This window comes from Lepidochelys kempii, chromosome 10 (assembly GCF_965140285.1).
Source record: "Lepidochelys kempii isolate rLepKem1 chromosome 10, rLepKem1.hap1, whole genome shotgun sequence".
NCBI lineage: Eukaryota > Metazoa > Chordata > Testudines > Cheloniidae > Lepidochelys > Lepidochelys kempii.
In genome coordinates this window covers 4278670-4299009 of record NC_136389.1, presented here as the reverse complement: position 1 = coordinate 4299009, position 20340 = coordinate 4278670, and the positions used below count along the sequence as shown (strand labels likewise).

At 48.5% G+C, this 20340-nt stretch overlaps 1 protein-coding gene across 1 annotated transcript in view; it reads left to right on the top strand.

Moving 5' to 3' along the window:
* SYNGR3 (synaptogyrin 3) overlaps positions 1–17485 on the top strand; it is a 40809-nt gene extending 23324 nt beyond the window's left edge. The window contains exons 3-4 of the mRNA XM_073361715.2: positions 8778–8920; positions 14974–17485. Of these exons, the coding sequence (XP_073217816.1) occupies positions 8778–8920; positions 14974–15183 (353 nt within the window). The 3' untranslated portion in view covers positions 15184–17485. The remainder of the gene's footprint in view (positions 1–8777; positions 8921–14973) is intronic.
* Positions 17486–20340: the final 2855 nt, after the last annotated feature.

Genomic DNA, 20340 nt, shown 5'->3' with positions numbered 1-20340 from the left:
ATTTCTTTCCCTTTGTAATCGATTGAAATGTTCAGTTTGAGAAAATTACGGGGGGGGTGGGGGGACAATTATTTAATGACGATAGATGTTGAGGTTCAAAAAGCTAAAGCTTTGTCCCTGTTAAAACACACACGACACGTCAGATGATACAAAAGTAAATACTCTGAACGCCGGCTTTAATCAGTTCTCAAGCAGCATTTTTGTGACTTGGCCTGTCTGTACATTTTGATTATTATTGATGGAAATGTTGTTTTGGTGGTTTGTGTGTTTACAGTGAAACTGATGTTCACCCACGTAATTACCGATAAAAATCGTATCCTTCCAAGCCTACTTCTGGGGGAAAGCCGCAGGGTTGGTTCTAAGTCTTTACACTGGTGTTCGTTTGTTGCAATCCAATGCACAGGGATCATGTGAAAAGACATTGTGCTAGGAAGCAGCTGAAGGCTTGGGGATGTAGCTCCGTAGATGTCAGTGGGTTAAATTACCCCATTTGGCCCTTTTGTGTTTTCTGGGTATGGATTGCAAAGAGCTTAACTTTTCCTAGGGAGAGATCTCACCCCCACCCCCCCATGAACTCTTACAGTGAAAAATAAGCCACTTTGTGCCTCCTAAAAAAGCCCCTTAAATGCAGGCCATGCGGACATAGGGTTTGCGAGGGACACAGCGTCAAGTAACAGTGAGAGATTTGAAACCATCCAGCAGCACCAGCGTGCTTTGCCCTGGTTGGTGGCTGCTTTTATTGTGTGCAAACAGTAATAATCACCGTGGCTGGTGAGCATCAGGCCATCTGAGCGCCCAAAACGTTGACAAGAAGTGGGAGTCCAGAGGCAGAATGTGGAACAGCAGTCATCGGGCTAAGGTTGGATCTCACTTACATGGGTGTGAATCTGGAGTCACTCCCCTAAAGCCAGCGGAGAAGCTGCTCTGGGTTTAGCTGACGAAAGTGCGAGCACAGGGTCCAGTGTAGATTAAAGAATTCCATGGTGAGAGCTTGGGTCTTCAGTCCCGTCCTAGGCAAAACTTCAGCTGAACTTCCCCAAACTAGAGCTACTGTGTCAAGCCTATTAAGCAAGAGTAGTTGTGAGATCAGTGGCGTGTGGAGCTTAGTGAGATCCTAGAAATCAGAGATAGCTCAGACCTGTTACACAGTCTACACCATCCTCTTGAGGGCCAGGGCAGGAACGTCCCCTGTAGTGCTTTGGCCAAGGTATTTCTAAATGACCTAAATCAGAGGTTTCCAAAAGCTTGTTCATGGATCACTGGTGGTGCTCAGAGAATTTGCTGGTGGTCTGTGCAGAACTGACCAGTCTCTTGGTTTTCAGCTGCTAAATCACATTAAAGGAAACCCAGGAATACATTTATCTGGTATGATTTTTCCTTGTAAGGAGCTGTTGTCATCACTACAGGCATGTTTTTCAGTCAAAAATGGTAGGTGAAGTGATCCATGAGGCCACCAGTGGGAAGGGAGGTGAGGTGATCACTGGGGGGGGGGGGGTCCGCAAGATCACCATTGGGAGACTCTGTGAACCATGAAGCGACCAATAAGAGACAAGGTGACCCAACAGGTGACCGGTGGGAAGTGAGGTGATCCATGAGGTCACCAGTGTGGGGGCAAGTGATTCATGAGATCACCAAGGGGAGGGGAGTTGTCCATGAGATGATTAAAGTGGGGTCACCTCATTGAAAAAAAGTTAGTGACGTTCTATCCTACGTGATGGGGATTTAACCGCCTTTCTTGGGAGACTCTTCCATGATCTTACATGGCAGATCTGCAAACCCTGTGTGGGCCCTAGAACTAGAAGTATAAGATGATGCAGGAAAGTGTATTCATTTGTACCTATCTTAGGCGTTTTTCTATTGTGCCCATCATCATCTTGGTCCCTAGGCACCGTAAACAATGGGGTCTCCTATTCATTATCAGTAAGGCTACATTTATGTCATGGAATCTGTGACTTCCACTGACCTCCATGACATTTTCTGCCCTGGGGCTAGAGCTCCCAGCCTGCCCCACCCTTGCAGCTTCCAGCCCCCAACCTGTGGGGGAGACCCCACAGCTGCCCAGCTGCAGCGAGGACTCCCCACAGTTGCCCAGCTGCAGCCATGGCGAGTGGCTGGGGAACTCTGCAGCTACCAGCTGCCTGGGGAGATGACCCTGCAGCAGCCCAGCCCCATGCACCGCGTCCGTGGGGGACCCGGGAGCCCCAGCAGTAGTGGGTGCTGAACCTACCTACCTACCCTTTTTGTCAGGGATATTTTTAAGTGATAGTCAGGGACAGGTCACAGGCTGCTGTGAATTTTTATTTATTTCCTGTGACCTGTCCGTGACTTTCACTAAAAATATCTGTGACAAAAACTTTGCCTTAATTATCTGTTATATAGGACTAGAACCAAACTACAAAAGCCACAATGGGGCTGTGTTCTTAAAGAGGCTTGAACTCCACTTCCACTGGTGTGCCCATGTGCAAACACCTGGACATGGCCTTTGCAAGGAAAGACAGAAACCCTGTGCAGCTGACAACTTTGACACATGCAAAACAGCATTGTCAATGGGTTTGATTGCCCAGCTGCCCCCGTGCTAGGGTGGGCGTGATTAGTGGTGATTCTTGAAAAATTTGGCTCCAGCTATTTACCATGTTTGTATATTCTCTGGTTCCGCTCTTCTAAAATGATTGCTGGCCAAAACATTTTTTTTAAAACATGTAGTACTGCACCCAGACACCCCACTCCCGCCCCCAGACACTCCCAGGTACACAGCAGGCAGTTGCTTTCATAACCAGCATCTGTACAAACAGGTCTCGCACAGCAGAGACTGAAAAAAGTGCTTCATTGCACTGGAGTTTGCAGCCTCTGTCGTCCCACAGATAAAGACTGTCATAGCCACTTGTGCTCTAACAAGCCTTGGGCATCAAACCTGCCAGTGGCGGCCAGTGAGCTGAGCTGAGCGACACACCGTGGCAGCTCTAATATTCAGTTACATTTTTTTAAAAATCTCCAGATTAATCTGTCACAGTCCAGGGCAGCTGCACCTGTATTTCCCCTCGGTGGCCCAGCCAGGACACCCACTTCCCAACTGTTGCTTTTCTGGGTGGAGACCTGCATCTCTCTCACCCTTCTGACCAGGGTATTCCCAGGCTTCACAGATCCCTGCCTTCACTGTGCATTTCCCAGCACAGCCAGGTAGCCCAGAGACACCTGCTGGCTTTCTTTTCAGAGACAGGGTAAACAGGTGTAATTGCTACAGTGATAAGGTATCACACGGCCCTTCCTGTGCACGCCTGCTTTATTCTTAAGCTTTATAGAGAAACCATACTGAAAACAATAGAAGAACCTACGTGCCTGCTAATAGGCTTATCAGAGTTAGCTCTGCCCCCTAGCATGGATTCTGGCAGGCTCAATCCATCCCATCCCATCCCACGCCACCCAAAGGATTGGAGCGCTGTGTGGAGCAGGGGTCCTGTCCAGGAAGGAGGCCCTGAGGCTCTCTCTCCTTCCTTTGTCTGTTGGGCCCTGGAGAATCCAGTTTGAACTAATCTGCGCACCTCTCCAGGGGTGGGGGTGGCTTCAGCAGGTTACTAGCAGAGGAAGTACATTAGCGTGGCCCCTCCTCACTTGCAAAGGTGCATACTGTGTCACAATAACACGTGCACAATTGGATTTTTTAATCCAATGAACCCCACAGATGTTAAAACTAATTCAGGAAGGATTAACATCATTCATAAAGTTCATCCAGGATGTGGAAAGAAATTGTCTGTGTGTCACGTAGTCCCCTGGAGACTTTACAGCCTGCCCCCTCTGGTACCTGGACTTTCATTTTTTCCTGCCTTATGAGGATGGGTTTCTTGTTTCCCTTTGGATTGTTGCTGCTGCTGCTTTGCCCTATTCTTTCTTTGTATAACCAAAGAACAATGCAAAGGTTAGATTCCAAACAACGAAAATGCATCTGGGAAGTAACAAGAATACAAAGACAAGGAGTAGATGTGTAGATACTTGGATGGAATGTTTTTGCGTCCAAGTATGCCATTTTGTCAACATCAAAAAGTTTCATGAAGATGTATCAATTTCAGTGAAAGTTTCTCAGGGCCAGGATGAACCTTCTGGGAGGTGAGAGAGAGAGAGAGAGAGAGCGCACCCGATCTTTGTGATCTGAAAACAGGCCTTTTGACACCGTTGCACTTACGGACAACCTTCCAAAGGTTTGGTTTCCATTCCAGTGCGGAACAAAACAGAGTTGTCGTCCTCTGGCCAGCTCTAGTTAGGAGGCACGTCCTCAGCTCCGTTTTGTCAATGGAGCTACACCGATGTACACCAGATGAGACTCTAGCCATGTGTGTGCGTGCATACATGGTTGTAGACAGACACAAAATAAAATTGCCCCTGCGACTCAAAAGGAATGACAGTTTACCGTCTATGGTGGTTGGAAGGAAGGGTTAGTAGCCAGGAAAGAGTTAACCCAGGAGGTTTCTCACACTGGGATGAAGACTGGACATTCAGTCTATGGTAGACCTGGAATGCTTGTCCCAGCTTGGGGCTGTTTTGGTATTCATCACCCATTGTACCCTGGAAAGTCCTGGCTCTGTGGAATGAGCGTGAATACAGGCTAGTTCTCAGAGGGTACGATACACTGCAATAAAAGAGTCGCGCACAGAAGCAGCTAGCCCCGGTCAGCTGAATTGGTCTCCTGGGGCTCAAGCTGCAGGGCTCTAAAGTTGCCATGTAGCTGTTTGGGGTCAGGCAGTAGCCTGGGCTCAGGGCCCTCGCTCCTCATGGGGGGTCTCAGAGCCCAAGCTGCAATGCCTACACAGCCATTTTGAGACCTGTAGTGCAAGCCTGGGGGCCCAAGCTGGGAGGCTCGGTGCTGCGGGCAGTGCAGACTTACCGAGCGTCCCCGGTTTTTAGGCAGAAAGGTTGTTATTGGAAAGGGACAGAGAATTTTGACACCCGACTCCCTCTGCTAGGTTGATGGAATACTGTAGTGTGGCACAAGCAGAAGAGATACTGAAGCTGTATAGTTCAGCATTTGCTGCTTTCTCTTCCATCTGCTCTTACAGCTGCTCCCTTAGAAGTGAGCTTGTTTAAAACCAGGCTGTAATTATGGCGGTAACACCTCTTCCCTGGTGTTTGCACTCTGATGTCTGCAATTCCCAAAACTATAATTATCCACGGACTTTTACAGTTCATCTTAGCACCTTCCTTTTCTTCATCATGCTGTGGTCCACAGTGGCTACTTTGGCCTGCTTACAGGCCGGCGGGGGGGGGGGAGGGGGGCAGAACCAGCCCTGTCAGACACTAGCAGCAGGGGAATGCCTGGCCCCTGTCTGTGTGCCCACCCCCCCAAGTTTCAGTCCCGATCCCCTCCCAGCAGCTCCCGCAGCAGAGCTTTTTGGGGGGAAATTTCAAACTTGATTTCTGACTAATCCTGTGGCTCAGTCAAGTGTCTGTCTAATTCCTAGCTGTGTTCCAGGACTGCGTTTGCCCTTGGGGGAAGATTGTCCCGTCAGCTCTGCTTTGGAGGTGCTTGCAATGGCTGGGGCTAGTGAGCTAGGCCAGGCAGGACTGGGGAAACAAAACTCATTCTAGGGACAAGAGCCCACATCCCTCAACTCCAAAGGGATGGTGATGCCAGATGGAAGATCTTCATGCCCGGGCCCCTAGAGCCTGCCCCAGCCAGCATGCTCCTTGCTGCAGAGCTCAGCTCCCTCTGGAAGGGGGGAAATGGACACAGCACAGATGGAGACTGCAGTCAGGGGCCTTTGGGCCCAGCTCTCTCCTCTAACCCAGACATCCCCAGCTGATATCCCAGGCTGGCCCTCCAGGGGAAACTGACCTATCGGACCCATGTGGCTCCCATGCAGGAGAGAGAGCTAGAGCTGCGGGGGAGTCAGTCCGTTGCTCCTTCCTTGAGAAAGCCAGAAGGGGCCAATGTCGGGGAGGAGAGAGGACATGTCTGGTCTCTGATGGCAGGGAGATTGCTCTGGAAATATTTCCAGTGGCTAGCCATCTCCGAGCTCTGTTCCCCCGGCCCACCTCGGAGCCAGATCGTGGGGGCAAACTCCAAGAGGGACATAAATGAGTAAAATAAAATCAGCACTTCTTCCCCGCTCGTCTCACAGTGCGCGGCGTGGCGGATCAGCGTGGGATGGAGCAGGTCATGGACCTGTGCCAATTCCTCGGGGTGTGCGCACACACACAAAAAAGGGAATTTGTCCTCCGGAGGGGAGGAGGGCCTGCTGGGGGAGCAAATCATGAATATATACTGAAAACGAACAAGGAATGCCAGAGCATAGCCTCTTCCCAGCAGAGCACTGGGAAACACTTCACACGTCCACAGCTGCCATGGACATGCTCTTGCTTGGTCTCCCTTCTCGCCCTCCCTGGGGAGACGGGAAAGTGGGATGGGGATTTCCTGCCACTCCAAAGAGAATGGGAAGGCAGGCCCCAGCAATGCCCTAATGTCCGTGTTACTGTTCCCAGCTTCTGCAGTGGCCTCCCAGGCCTTGCCACCACCTCCTCCCCACAGCAGCTATCCAGGGTTCCCAGTGGATATTTGGGGGGTGGGGAAGTGATTATTGTTGGGGTCCCTGAGAGTGATAAATGGATCCTGCTGATTGGTGCGCAGTCTGTTGTTCAACCAACAGCCATGTCAAACCAGTGAAACTGACTCCAGTACCTCCGGGCAGGCCTCCAGGTGATGGGGTAAGAGTGTCAACCCTTATTCCCTGCCCCCCCCCCCCACCAGGTCAGAGCACAGGACCTTGAAACCTCATTCAGCTCCTTGCTGCGCTCTCCAGACGGAACCCCTGGGTGGGTGTCACTGTCTCTCCTCTCCACTTACAGAGTCGATCCAGTAGCTACAATCTCCAATCGGATTAGCTTTCGAAGAATCAAAAGTTCAATCCTCAGGAGTACTGACAGCCTGGCGGAGAAGGCCTGTCTCATGCATTGAGAATGGCTGGGTAGCCCCATGGCCATCAATACATAGATTCAGCAAGATATACATGTTGGTCATCCTATCTTGGCCAATGCCGTTGTTCTGGCAGAAGTCTTCTCCAAGCCTCAGTGTCCAGGGGATGAGGGAGGAGATACAATAGACCTTGTTTTCATTGTCCATATTTCAAGGATGATCCTGCTTCTCCCCATGGAGGCACTGCTGTGAAACCCCCATTGGAACAGATGTGTGGCCCTTAGCATGATGAAGAATAGGAAAAATGTGTCTGTGTTTACCTGGTAATGTCTTTTCTTTGCTAAATACGGTCCACAGACCTTCCTCACTCTGGAGACCAACAAATCATACAGAACCCGGGGGAAGTTGACGTCCAAAGAGTTGGCTTTGTTTGGTTAGGGGGTGTTTTCCATGCTCTGCAGTCGGAGAAATTGTTGTGCTGTTTCTTCAATGTATAATTAACACAATTGCAGGAACTGAAAGACTTGGATGTGTGGACACAAATCTCGGTGCCAAGAAAAACACTGTTTTGTGTTGTACTGAAGAGCCTCTAGCAAAGTAAAACAGGAACAAAACAAGCTTCGTTTCTCTCCCCGCAGTCACATAGAGACTTGGCAGCTACCTTACCCCACAGGTTTATCGTCCGTATCCTTATGGTAACTTGCTACCTTCCTTTTTAAGGGTCAAGATTTCTCAGACTCCGGCCTGACAGCGCTGCAGCCCAATTCCCAGTGTTTGCGTTCCCATCATACTCCCAACACTTGGAAGTTGTCAGTTGGTGTTGGGATAGGGTGCCCAGGGGAAGGGGTGGTAGGCGGAAGGGGGAAGGGCCATGGACAGTCAGGGTTTCACCTGAAAGCACAAATGCCTGAACACAGATTCCCTCTGCTGAAGGGAGGGACAGTGGTGTTTGCTTTCCCCGCCAAGGCCTTACTACCAGCGACGGATGCTGTCAAGTGACTGGACGGGAGGGATCTGCAGTCTCAGCCAGCCTTGGATTCCAGTAGGAAATCTTCACCAGCTTTGTCTTCCCTGTCTGTCAGGCTAGGAAACGATAGCCTGTTTATGTGAGAGCAGTGGAGAGAGCCTGAGGCCTCTTGCATGGGCAGATTGTGGAATCGGTTCACAAGAAGAACAGTTCATTTTCCTGCTTTTGCTTGTTCCTTATGCAACACACAGAACCATGGCCCTGATCAAGGGTAAGGGCACTGACCTCACTGACCTGGCCACATTCCACCTTAAGGAATTACAGTCTGCCTTTTCCTGCTGCCATTTCCATTGGGTACAGATAGCTGTTAAAACAGCTGCCACTTTCTACCCAGCAGTGGCTGCATTAGGTAGGTGGGTGAAGCCATCTCGGAGTATGGTAGGAACATGAGCTTAACAGCCCAAGGCTGCAGTCCTTAATGGTGTGACTAGACCCACTGAGTGCAACAGGACTGCTTGCCTGGGTAGGGATTTCTGAGCTCTGGCTCTAAAAATCGGTTTAAAATTCTTTGAGGGCCTTTGGAATGAAAGTTGCTACAGATACACCTACCAGCATTGGCCAAGATTGTCAGAAGGAACTGGTGTTTCTTGGTGCCACTGTCCTTGGGGGTCCAACTGGAAATCTAACTAGTTTTCAGGTGAAGCTCAGTAAGTTTATGCAAGGGATGATAGGAGGGGGTTGTCTGCAGTAGCAGGGGATTGGCCTCCATGGAGCCAGTCCTATGTGCTGGCTTCCCGGGGACCCCTGAAAAAGGGGGCCTAGTTTTCGGAAAGTCTGTGATTCTCCCTGGTGTGCAGCAGAAATACCAGGTGGCTGTGGCCCCCACTAACAGCCTTCCTTCTCTTTCAGGTTTGTGGTCCTTCCTGTGGTTCGTAGCTTTCTGCTTCCTGGCCAACCAATGGCAGCATACACCAGACAGCAAAGGGGCGTCTCAAGCAGCAGATGCTGCCCGGGCAGCCATCGCCTTCTCATTCTTCTCCATCTTCTCCTGGGTGAGTTTAGGTTCCAGATGCTCAGCCGATCACAGATGTGTGGGTGGGAGGATATCATGGCCTACAGGAAATAGCTAGGTGGGACAAGGGACTGCAGCACAATGCCCGCTGCCTTAGATTAATCCGAGGCACATGGTTACCAGGGCCGTGCTATTCCTCATCCTTGGTGATGTGAATTCAGTGATGGGTCCTGCACCCAGTGGAGTGAAGGGCAGGACTCCCATAGGCCTCAGTGGACATGGATCTGTGCCCTCAGCCACCGAGTGCTGAGATCTTAATGATTTACGGAGTTAAGAGAGTGTCTCTTATTTCATTCAGGGACGTGTCACCGTGCAGGGAGTTCATGAGCACAGAGGGAAATCCTGGCTCCGATTCTCTTTCATAGCAGAGCTTCAGTAGGGAAAAATCTTTAGAAATGTTTTTATAGCTAAAAGAACAATTTGGGGCCAACAAAACACATTGTCCAGAGAGCAGTTGGAATCACTCTCAGGGACCGATTAGATGCCCATGTATGAGTTATGGTTTGGGGACCCCAAAATCAGTCCTGCCACAGCGCAGGAGGAGAAAGTGGTAGGATCACTAGAAACCTCACCACGATGCAGTGGGATACCCCAGATCTCACCAGGACTGCACTCACCCTGTCATCACTGTCACAGTTATCACATTGATCTTTTTCTTCATTACTGGGAATTTCAGCGCCCTGATGAATCAAGAGGCTGCAATGACTGTGGGAAAGGCCAGGCTTCTAGTTCTCCGGGGGGGGGGGGGGGGCGTAGTTGAAGTTATAGTGGAGACTGGCAGGGTTTTTACCAGGTTCCGAGCAGGTGGGGGAAGACACCGGCACCGTGTCCGCAGTATCTCCTGCCATAGGAGCTGAGCAGATGGAGAAGTAGGTGTCTCAGTTTTCCTAGTATAGACAAGTGCTAAGTCTGTGCCTGTCCTGCCCTCTCTGTTCTGTGAGGTGGGAGCTCTGGTAGCCATCATCCCCCAAGGTCTAAGAGCTGACTGTGCCACTCACACACCAGCTTGCCAAGCGTGGTGCTGGGCCTCAGCTGTTAGACTCCAGTGAATGTAACCGGGGTACGTACAGCTCCATGATCCTACCGGGGGGTGAATGAACAAAGAGTTTGCAGCAGAAAGGGCCTAAGAGTGAGAGACAGCAAAGGTCGGGAGGTAAAAGAAACAGGGAAATGAAATCTGATCTGAGCACAACTGAGCAGCAGAAAGAGGAATTAGGAAATGTGATTTGGGGAACCGGGGTTCTGCCAGACAAAGATGGTTTGCAGTAAAGAAGTAATTGCAGTTCAGCTATAGTCAAACCGCTGAGGAGTAAGGCTGAAACTTGTGGGTACTTGGCTGGATAACTCCCTTTAGTCTGGGGAATTCCAGACTTCCCCCAGCCTCCCAAGGCCCCAGTCCTGTGGAGTGCTGAGCACCCGCACCTGCCACTGGAACTAGCAAGCAAGCCAGTAAAATCCATCATTTCAGTATCTATAGTTAGAGCTCGGTGAGTGATTTGATTTCAAGGAATAAATCCTCAAACCCTCAGAAATATTTCCCTGCTACTAGCCTGTCCTGCTGAGTGCCAGAGAGGTGCTGCCTCCCAGAAGCCTCCTCTGGCAGGAAAGTTGTCTTTGAGCTCTCCATGTTGACCTAACTCTGGTCTCATTGCAGCAGTGGGAGGCTTTGTCACTGATCATTGACTTACGGGGGAGCAGAGCAAGACCAGTGCTGAGTACTTCGGGAAATCCTTCCCTAAACTAGCATGTGCGCCCTCCCCTCCAGAAGGAGATAGTCTTCATTTTCTGCCAATTAGTGACTCAGGCTACCTCCAGGCCCCTGGTTTGATTTGTCAGCTCTTCCCTGCTAACACCAGGGGCGAGAGAAATGAAAGTAAAGCAAAGCGTGCTTCCTTTAACCAGAAAGGAAGGCAATAAGTGAAGTGAAAGGAACGAAACACACAGTATGAAAAACCAGTGCGAGCCCAGATACAGCAAGCCCTGCTCTGCATTGTGCCTCAGAGAATAACAGTCCCCTGGAAAGAACGGATATCCTCAGAGCAGCAAATTGAGACAGCCTGGCAAACGTAGGAAGGACGAGTAGAATGAATCACCCAAGATAGAATTGGTCCAGGATGCCTGGACTCTTGCAAAGAGCGCCAGGTGGTTTTTCAGTCACCACCCAAATGCACCTCAGTTTTACACCTTCCTCTGCAAGCCAGTCAGCAGCACCCACAGCAATGTGCGACCCTAACCCAAGTACTGCCCAGGCCTAACATGGCTTAGCTTGCAAGATCTGACGAGATCACAGCCCAAATAGCAAGAACGAGCTGCTTTGCTTGTCTCCTTTGTGGGGGACGGGTGGGAGTTGTCTATCCATGCGACGCTCCTCTGGTACCTGGGAGCCACGTAGACTTGCAGCAGAATTTTACCCAGAAGATGTGCGAGATATGACAGCAAAGCTGATAACTGCCTGAGTTAGATAGGCACCACATACAGAAAGCTAATCTCAGACCCAGGCCTTCAGATGCCCTCTTGGAGTTCACACCTCCAGCTGGTAACACAACCAGACCGGGCATGGCCATCCAGCTGAAGTGATCTGTCAGACAATACTCTGTGTGCTTACTAAAGAGCTTGGGGTTGTGTGCAGGAGAGAGTCTGCTCCCCCACGCTTCCTGTCATTGCCCACATAAGCCTTATGCGGCGTCGTGAGCATGTTACCCTGTAAGATCTGCAGTAATGCCATCATCCTGCACTATAGGAACTGGATCATCTCACGCAAAGGATAGTCTGGGCTTCTCCAGCATTGGGCCTGGCCCCAGTTCACTCACCAGTTTAGCTGCTCCCTGGCTCTATAATTATCCCAATAAATCTTTTTTCATCTCAGCTTCCCTGTAGCCCCACTTAATTCACGGGCTCTGATCTCTTTATTGCTACACTCTGCATTTAATGTAGCAGTCCACAAAGATGCATTGGGAGAGATGCGCTCTCCATCTTATTGGCCACCAGGCAACTTCCCTCCTTGCCCAGATCACCACCACTCAGCCTGGCTGTTGCTTTTGATGTGTCTGATGGATGGGGGCTGACCCAGATGGGCTTTTGCATGGATTAGGTTAGTTCCATTTATGCCCAAAGACAGGCAGACTTTTGGGCAGCTGCTTTGCTAAAAATGGTGCAGTCTCTTGCCCAAATACCCCCCACAATGTACAGACCCATTCATGGCAACCCACTCATTTCTGCTAGGGCCTCCCAACAATAATAGCTTTTGGGCGCTCCCTAACTGGGGCTAGAATAGCATCAGTGACTCAAAGGGGAAGGGCTGTATATCTCTGTGACAGGGTTTGACTCACCACCGCTGGCACCTCCCGCCAGTCACTCTAGGAATTAGCTCTCAACGGCTGCGGAGTGTCTTCAACACATGGTGTCGGGCCCATCATTTGCTCTACTGCCCTGGGACCCGCGTTGCTCCCTGCTCAGCAGTGTCCTCTTCAGGACAGTCCTTGTCTGCTTCAGGACACGACCCTCCAGCAATGCCCACTGCGTCAGTCTTACCCCCTTCCGGGGGCGTTGTTAACAGCAGTCCTTCTGTCTGCACCTGCCTCGGTGGTCAACCGCAAGTAGTCTAGCTTCTTCTCTCAGGGGCCAGTTGCAGTCTGTCTCGGCCTCCCTCCTCAATGGCCAGGTGCAGTGGAAAGCAGGGGGACCCAGGCCCGCCCACTACTCTGGGCCCCAACCCAGAGACCTTCTAGTGGCAGCCTCCCTCTACCCTTCTTCTCTCCCTCTTGTGTACTCAGTTTCCCTGGGCCACTTCCCCTGTGCACCTTCCTGACCCTTTGCAGCAGGGCCGCAGCCTGGCAGGTAATTGGCCGGAGCCCCTATCTGCTCCCCCAGACCTGCCCAGCACTGTTCTGGCTAAGGTCCTACTCCTTTCATCAGGAGCCAGTCCTTCTCCCTTGGAGATCAGGGAGTGACTGCCTTCTCCCTACCTGGGCAGCCTTTATATAGAACCTAGTCTGGTCCTGATTGGCTGCCCCTTTCCCTACCCTGATTGGCTCTCCCCAGGCCTTCACTGATTGGCTGCTGGTCCGCGCAGCCTCTCTGGACTGGTTCAGCCCTTTTTCTCAGGGGGTGGGGCTCTGCCCCACCACAATCCCCATTACCAATCCACCAACCAGCCAGGCTTCCTCCAGCTGTTCAGTTTGGGACACAAACAATCCGCTCTCCAGTCCATACCCCAAGCCTTTTGGACAGTTTTGCAGTAAAGCATAGGTCCTAGGAGCACCCGTTGCGCTCAGGGCTGGGGATTCTCCATAGTTCTCAGCGGGAGCTGCTGGGTGCTGAGTGCTTCTGGGTCTCTGGTTCTGTGTGCACAGGCCCAGTGTGTCGCTGCACTGGCCCTGTGCCTCAAGAGCAATCCGGTGAGTTCATACCAAAGCCAGCTATGTGGTTCCCTGTAAACTCCTTTCCCAAGATGAATGAAGCCTTTCACAGAAGCACTGGGAAAATTTTGCTCCCAGGTGCACATGGCTGGGGTCCTTCCTGCCAGTTCCGTATTCTCGCCCTGGGCGGGTCCCATCCTGATGTCAGTGGGGGGGATCAGAGTGAAGACTATGACAACAGCACAGATCTGCGACCAGGATTTTGACAGCCTGTTCATGAAACTGGCTGATAATGTTGCTGAGTTTTGTGCAATTACCTAGGGGTTGAGTCACAATTTTGAAGTGGTTGGACTTCTTTGCCACTGGCTTTTTTCCCCCCAGTCAGTGCAGAGCTGTTCTGACACTGAGCCTGCTGCTGTTGCTAATAAACCCTTGTGCTTTACATAATCAATGCACAGAAAATAAACAGATATTACATGGGCACTGGTAGTATATCAAAGTGAGACATGGCAGAGACAGATGCAGCGACTCGCAGCTTCCGCAGGCAGTTTTCCGCAGGCCTGTCATGTGTAAACTAATTGAATTGTTAATGAACCAGCCTGATCTAAAAGCAGGTGTGTCATTCCAGCAGCGCCGCTGTTCACATCTCCCACGGTCTATGACCTGAATATCTGTAACCTCAAAAAAGGGGTCAAGGAGTCTCTGCAGAATTGACCTACTTGCTGGATTTATGAGGCTACCAAGATTTGACTCAATACAATGACCTGAATTTTGCCGGTGGTTACAGCAACGCCAGTCCAAGAGCAAGCGGCCCTCTGAGTTGAGAGGACAATAAAACGAGTCTCTAAAGCCAGGCGGTTCCTGGGTAGAGGGCACGGTTCCCTCTGGCCCTTTTCTCACCTGACTGGAGTTTAAGCCCTGGGGACATGCGTGCGCGCACGCGCAATAATATAAAGGTTTGCTGACCAGAGACCACCGGAAACCCAGGTGTGCTCCGGGCGGTGGTCCTGGTGCCTGAATCGCTGGGACTCATCTCTCACCGTCAGTGCTGAGCCGGAGCCCCTGCCTGGTGCTGTGGGGCACTGTGTGGCTTTTCTCAGTCTCGGAGGGCCTTGTACTGCCCCCATACCTGACTGGCCAGCCAGGGGTGGGAACATCACCCAACACTTCCTGGCTCTGGAGAGCTGGTTCCATTGACCCCAGGCAGCGAGACCTGTCAGCCCCAAACAGACTCTGGCTTTTACCTGGCGGTGTGTGGAAACACGTCCTTTAGCCTCATGTTAGTTATTGCAGTTGAACTGTTGGTTACCACGCAAGGGGCAGGCTCCAGCAATGTAGGCTGTAGCCCTGCTCGGCAGTAGGGGCTCTGCACACACTCACCTAGGGGTGGTGGCCCCTGGCCTGTAGCAATCACAGTCGAAGGCCTGACACACACAGAGGCTCGGGAAGGGGAACAAGTCATAGAGTCCCTGGCGGCAGCAGGAAGGACGTGGCCTTTGGACGTAGGCATGGAAGGATGGGGCTGACGGTACCACACATAGGGGGCTGGATGGGAGAAGGCACGCAGGCCTCCGTGTAAGGTGATGAACAGGCAGAGAAGGGTGGAAACATCTGTCTAGGAACACCGTGTCATGAACTGCTGATGTCTTCACTAACTCTCCGATCCTCATTAAAGGTTGCCCTGACGCTGATGGCCATGCAGAGGTACCACCTGGGGACTGACATGTCTCTCTTTGCCACGGATCAGTTTGCCACTGACCCCAATACAGGATACCCAGGATACCCTACCGGCGGTGGCACCGAAAGCACGGAAACCTATCAGAGCCCACCCTTTACTGAGACCATAGACACCAGTCCAAAAGGTTACCAGGTGCCAACTTACTAAAGGACGGAGGGCTCAACACAGTCATGTCAGAATAGACAAAGTCTCCCCATGGTGCCGTACAATTAACTGGTTGATTGCAAGTGTATTTAGTACCATTTCCTTAATGTGGCCAGTCAGTGCTGGGTAACGTACTATTACCTAGTTGTGCAGCGAATTCTGTACAGTAGTGTTGGTTCTTGTCTTACACCTAAGGGTTTTTTTTATACAAGCAGTGTTCCCTCTAAGTTACTCTGAAACCCTCTAAGTTTGAAACAGAAGGAAGGTTGCTACTACACAAAATACACGAGGCAACCACAAAAACAACACCACAATTCTCTTTGACTTGTTTGAATGCCAAACATTAGCACTGAATTTTGCTGAGTGCCTGGGAAAGTAGACAATAACGCTCCTGTTAGAAAACACAGCAGCTGATGAGTTGATGGTTATCTCGTTCTTCCAGAGCTAACACAGAATTGTTCTCATTTTGATGAACCCGGGGTTTCTCAGACAGCTCCCGTTCATTCTCGCCTCATACCTTCCCACTGCAAGAAGCCACTACAGAGCTTCCTTGTGCTGCATAGAAACTAGAGTTTATGGACAGTGCCAAATTTAAAAAGAAAAAAGAATCATCTCGGTGTTGTTTCTAATTTGTATATATTTACTGTACAAAAAAAATGAACAGATGTTGCAAACTTTAGCTTAGGATTCAGGCATCAACTGCTTTTGCTTTTTTTAAAAAAAATGTTGAATAACCAAATCTCTTACCTGCTTCAACATTGTATCTGTTTAGGGAATTAAAAACGACTGTTCTCAGCTTGGTTTGGAACACAATTCTGCAACTGATTGTCTGCTAATTGGAAAGACCACTTATTGATGGGAAATACAGGATGTCACAGTGCAGCGTCAATGTAAAGTTTGTCATACTAAACAGTTTGCAAATTTACAATGGGTTGCTACCAGTGACACTGAACAGTTATTTACTCTATCATTTAAAGTTTCTGACACAAGTCGTGTGGGTGTGTTAAAACACAGTGACTCAACTTGAAATCTAATCAAATGGAAAGCCTGGCTTTATTTTGATACTGGCAAGTGCCACCATCTGCCATTAACAGAAGCAAATAAACTCAGGTGTGAATATATTGTTACATTGCAGCCACTAAAAATATAGAACCCATTCAGATGTTATAAGGCAAGACTGAAAAGCCATTCAGGTGGGTAGCGTGAGCAGTAAATGAGGAGTAAACCAGGACCCATATCTTCAATTAATGTGAGAGAATTAAAAAAGTGAGTTCATATAAAATGTAAGGGGGAAAATGCCTGAATTTTAGTTATCATTTGCAAAATGATGGGCTTATTAGAATCAAATGAATGTAAACCATACAAAATCCAGTAGATAGTCTATCCCAGTAATACTCTGTCCCAGCTCACAGACCCCGGTTATCCAGCTGATCAATGGTGGGAGGTTAGTGGCATTTTCTTTCTGAGGACAAACTTCAAGGATAGTAGACACATCTGGATGAGTTAAATGTTGGCAATCCTACTGCCATGATGGGAGCTTTGCTCTGTATTTAAGATCATCCATTGCTAATCTGGATCAATTTTATTTGGTTAATTTTTTTTTTTAACAAGAGCCAGTTCAAAAGTATATTTCTTGTTTGCAAAATTTGTTAATGAGGCAGTTGAAAGGTCTAATGACTTCTGACCTCGTGATGAGCAAGTAGTTAAAATGACTTTCCCCCACTTTTCTTGTAGTAAAAAAACATTTTTGTCATCGTTAATTCGGCTCATTTCAACAGCTATTTAAATTGCAAATAAATACAATAATTAACAGTGAGACACAGTCATAAGCAGTTTCTGTCACTGAGAAAACGGAGTTACTTGAACTCCTGACTGTTCAGAAAGGATTAAAATATGCATTTCCAGTGAAAGTTACTTTTACTGCACCTGAAAGACACAAGCTTAGCTGCCAGTGTCTAGAATATTAAAGCGGAGCAGGATTTTCACATTACAGTGACCAAACTAAAAACTTCTCCCTGGTTAATTTCAGTCATTTTTGGCGCTGCTTTGAGATGAACTTGCACCCAAGCTGACGTTCCAAACGCCTGAGAATTTTTGCATCACTCAATCCCATGGCCAAGGGGTTCCTGTCCCAGACAGGAAAGGAGCTGGACAAGCCGCAGGCTGCTGCTCTTCTTTAGCCAGGCGCCTCCTGCTGGCCTGAAGCAGGGAGATGCAACAGGCAAATGCATTAGGGGAGATTTCAGAGGAACAGCCGTGTTAGTCTGTATTCGCAAAAAGAAAAGGAGTACTTGTGGCACCTTAGAGACTTAGTCTCTAAGGTGCCACAAGTACTCCTTTTCTTTTTAGGGGAGATTGCAGTTGACAGGAACGCACTGAGAAACCCTCCCATTAAGAAGACAAAGAACCTCTGAATCCCAGCGCATTATACACCTACGTTAATTATATGACCATTGTGATTCTCTCCCAAATCAGTCTTGCAGGAGAAAAAAAATCAAATTATTTTCATACGGGGTATAGTAGAGCTGTAGCAGTATTTTCCTTAGAGGGAACACTGAAAATTTAGCAGCACAAAACACGTGTGTTTATATTTTAGCAAAATTATAATCCGTTTAAATGTTTCCTTAAATTGATTGTACATGTGAGATGTTTGTTCAGTACATTGTATTTTTTCTAACTATATACCTGTTCCAGAGTTTCCTTGTAACTGTAAAGAACTGAGTTCTGTCTGACTGCTGGAACTGTCCTGATCAGTGGTGTAAATGCGCTAACTATTACAATATGAATGTAAGCACCTGAGGCCTACATTGCATTTTCTCATTTTTTCCTCCCCAAACGGAGCACTCAGTGGGTTTCCGCCGAGGTCTGGACAAGAGTACAGTCAGTGCAAAAAAATATAGCCCCGCACAGACACACCAATAATGACTGGCCTTGGGGGCAGCAACCCGAAAGTATTGCTTGAGGAACACAGGAAAGACAATGTGGCTGTGATTCGACACCTGCAGGCGTTAACTTCACAATCAAAGGGCACCTTGCTCTCCTTAGGGCCGCATTTCGTTTGCCAATCTTCGCTCAAATAGTCACTATGTTTAATGACACTTGTAATGTGACCCCCCCTTAGGAAACTGGCTGCTCTTCCAGGTTTGGGGAGGTGGATTAAGCACCAGGGAAATTTTAGTGGTGGCAGGGAAGCCCTGCAGATTGCTACTGGCTTAGAATCAGAGGCGTACAAAGCTGTAACCGACTCAGTCAGTGCAAGGTGAGACTACAGCAGCACTTGCTCAGCTGAAGGAAGTCCTGCCCTGCTCTCTGCAGCTGAAACCCTTCCGTCTCCCAATTACTCCACTCCCTGCTGCATTGGTGCTTAAGAGAATAAAAGCAAGTGCCATGCTCCAGCCTCCATGGACTCAAAGCTGATCTGCCTTTAGTGTTGGGAAAGCCGTGTGGAAGCATGGGTAGTCACTGCACACTTGCTGCCCTATCTAGGCCACAGTGATGAATTACACACAGCCCCATGAGGCTGTTTTATCCAGTCACGTCAGAGAAGTGTAATTAATGTTGTATTGAAATGCGCAAGTCACACCTGCCTTGGAAACAGTATTTTCAAAACTTTTAACAAAAGAAATGTTCTGGCTTGTTTGCCAGTGTGGTGAACTTCCTGTTTAAACTATTTTACTGGGTAGTAGCATAGATCATGAGCTGTTAAAGAAACTTCTGAATTAACAAATAGGCTTAAAGGTAGCATAAGACATCTGACCTCACTGCAGCCGGTAATGAGACATGCCTACCCCTTGCATTAAATTTTGTTTCTAAGCAGTTTGCAAGATTCCAAGGCGTTCCCTGTAGCCATTTTAAGTGTTAATAATGCTGTTTATTAACTGTTGTTACATGTCAGTGAATTGTGAAGTAGACTAGTGTACGCAGATACAGATGTCATTAAATAGATTCTTATGGACTATGGTTAGCAAATTACTAGATGTCAGTATAGTAATTGTAGTACGTGAATTGGGGGTTCACATATTACTTATTCAGATCACCCCTTTCTCTTCCCTGTTTTTCTGTTGTAAATTCACTGTGGTTCAGTAGATATTAGCTGCTTTTCTTGTAACGATCCAGACCAAATCTTATAAGCATGCCAGGATTTTGCTGTGAATTTGAGCGTCATGCCAGGCGCTCTCCATATGCTGTTTTTACAGGCTGTTTAAATATATACTGCATCGTGTTCCCTAGAGATCTCCAAAAGCCCAGTAGATAATTTACCATACAGAGGGCCAGTTTATGCTGCTCTCAGGCTAGGCTGCTGAAAGCTTCTTCATTAGTGTTAGCATGAAGTTTGGGTGTAAAAAGAATAGTGTGTTTTTTAAAAACAAAACAAACAAACAAGTCACATATGCCTTGCTGGAGAGTTGTTCTATAGAAATAGCCTTGATACAGAATGCCTTGGTGCAGTAACAGAGAGACATTTCAACACCGAGGTTAACAAGCAAACAGCGTGCTTTTGCGTAAGCGTCATTGTTGTTTTTGCATGTTCAATATTGTAGGGTCAAAAGAACAGCTGTATATTGGCAATGTCTCACTAAGGAAAAAGTATCATTTCCTACCTTTTCATTATTCCCCGTGAGTAAAGAGGACATGATAAACTGAGGTTTAGTAGAAAAGTTTGGTTTTTTTCTGTCCATAACAAAATGTCTTTAAAATAGTGTACAGCGTTTGGTCCCTGGCCTAGTACTCTCATCACCACCACAGAGTTAAGTTTTGTTTTTTGCACAGATGCTTTGAAGTAGGCCAGTTTCCTGGCCTGTAAAGTGCCCATAGTACTTACCCTACTTCACAGCTACGGTGAAGATCAGTTCATGTTAATACTTGGCACTTACTATTCTAGCGTGTACCTTTCTTCTTTTTCCTCAGGTCTGCATTCCCGTAATTCACACTCCCTCTTCTCTCCCACCACAAGTCAAAAAGTTAGGGTATGTTTCAGTTCTACAAGCTGCAGGTGTGGTCCAGGCTAACTCTAAAGACATCATTTATCACTGAGTCATTCCCATGGAATCAGTATTTCTTTTATATAGAACTACCACAAACTCACTTTTTGGCCTTTTTTCTAGTGTGTGTGTGTGTGTGTGTGTGGCCTATTAGCCCATTTCCATTATACATTTATTC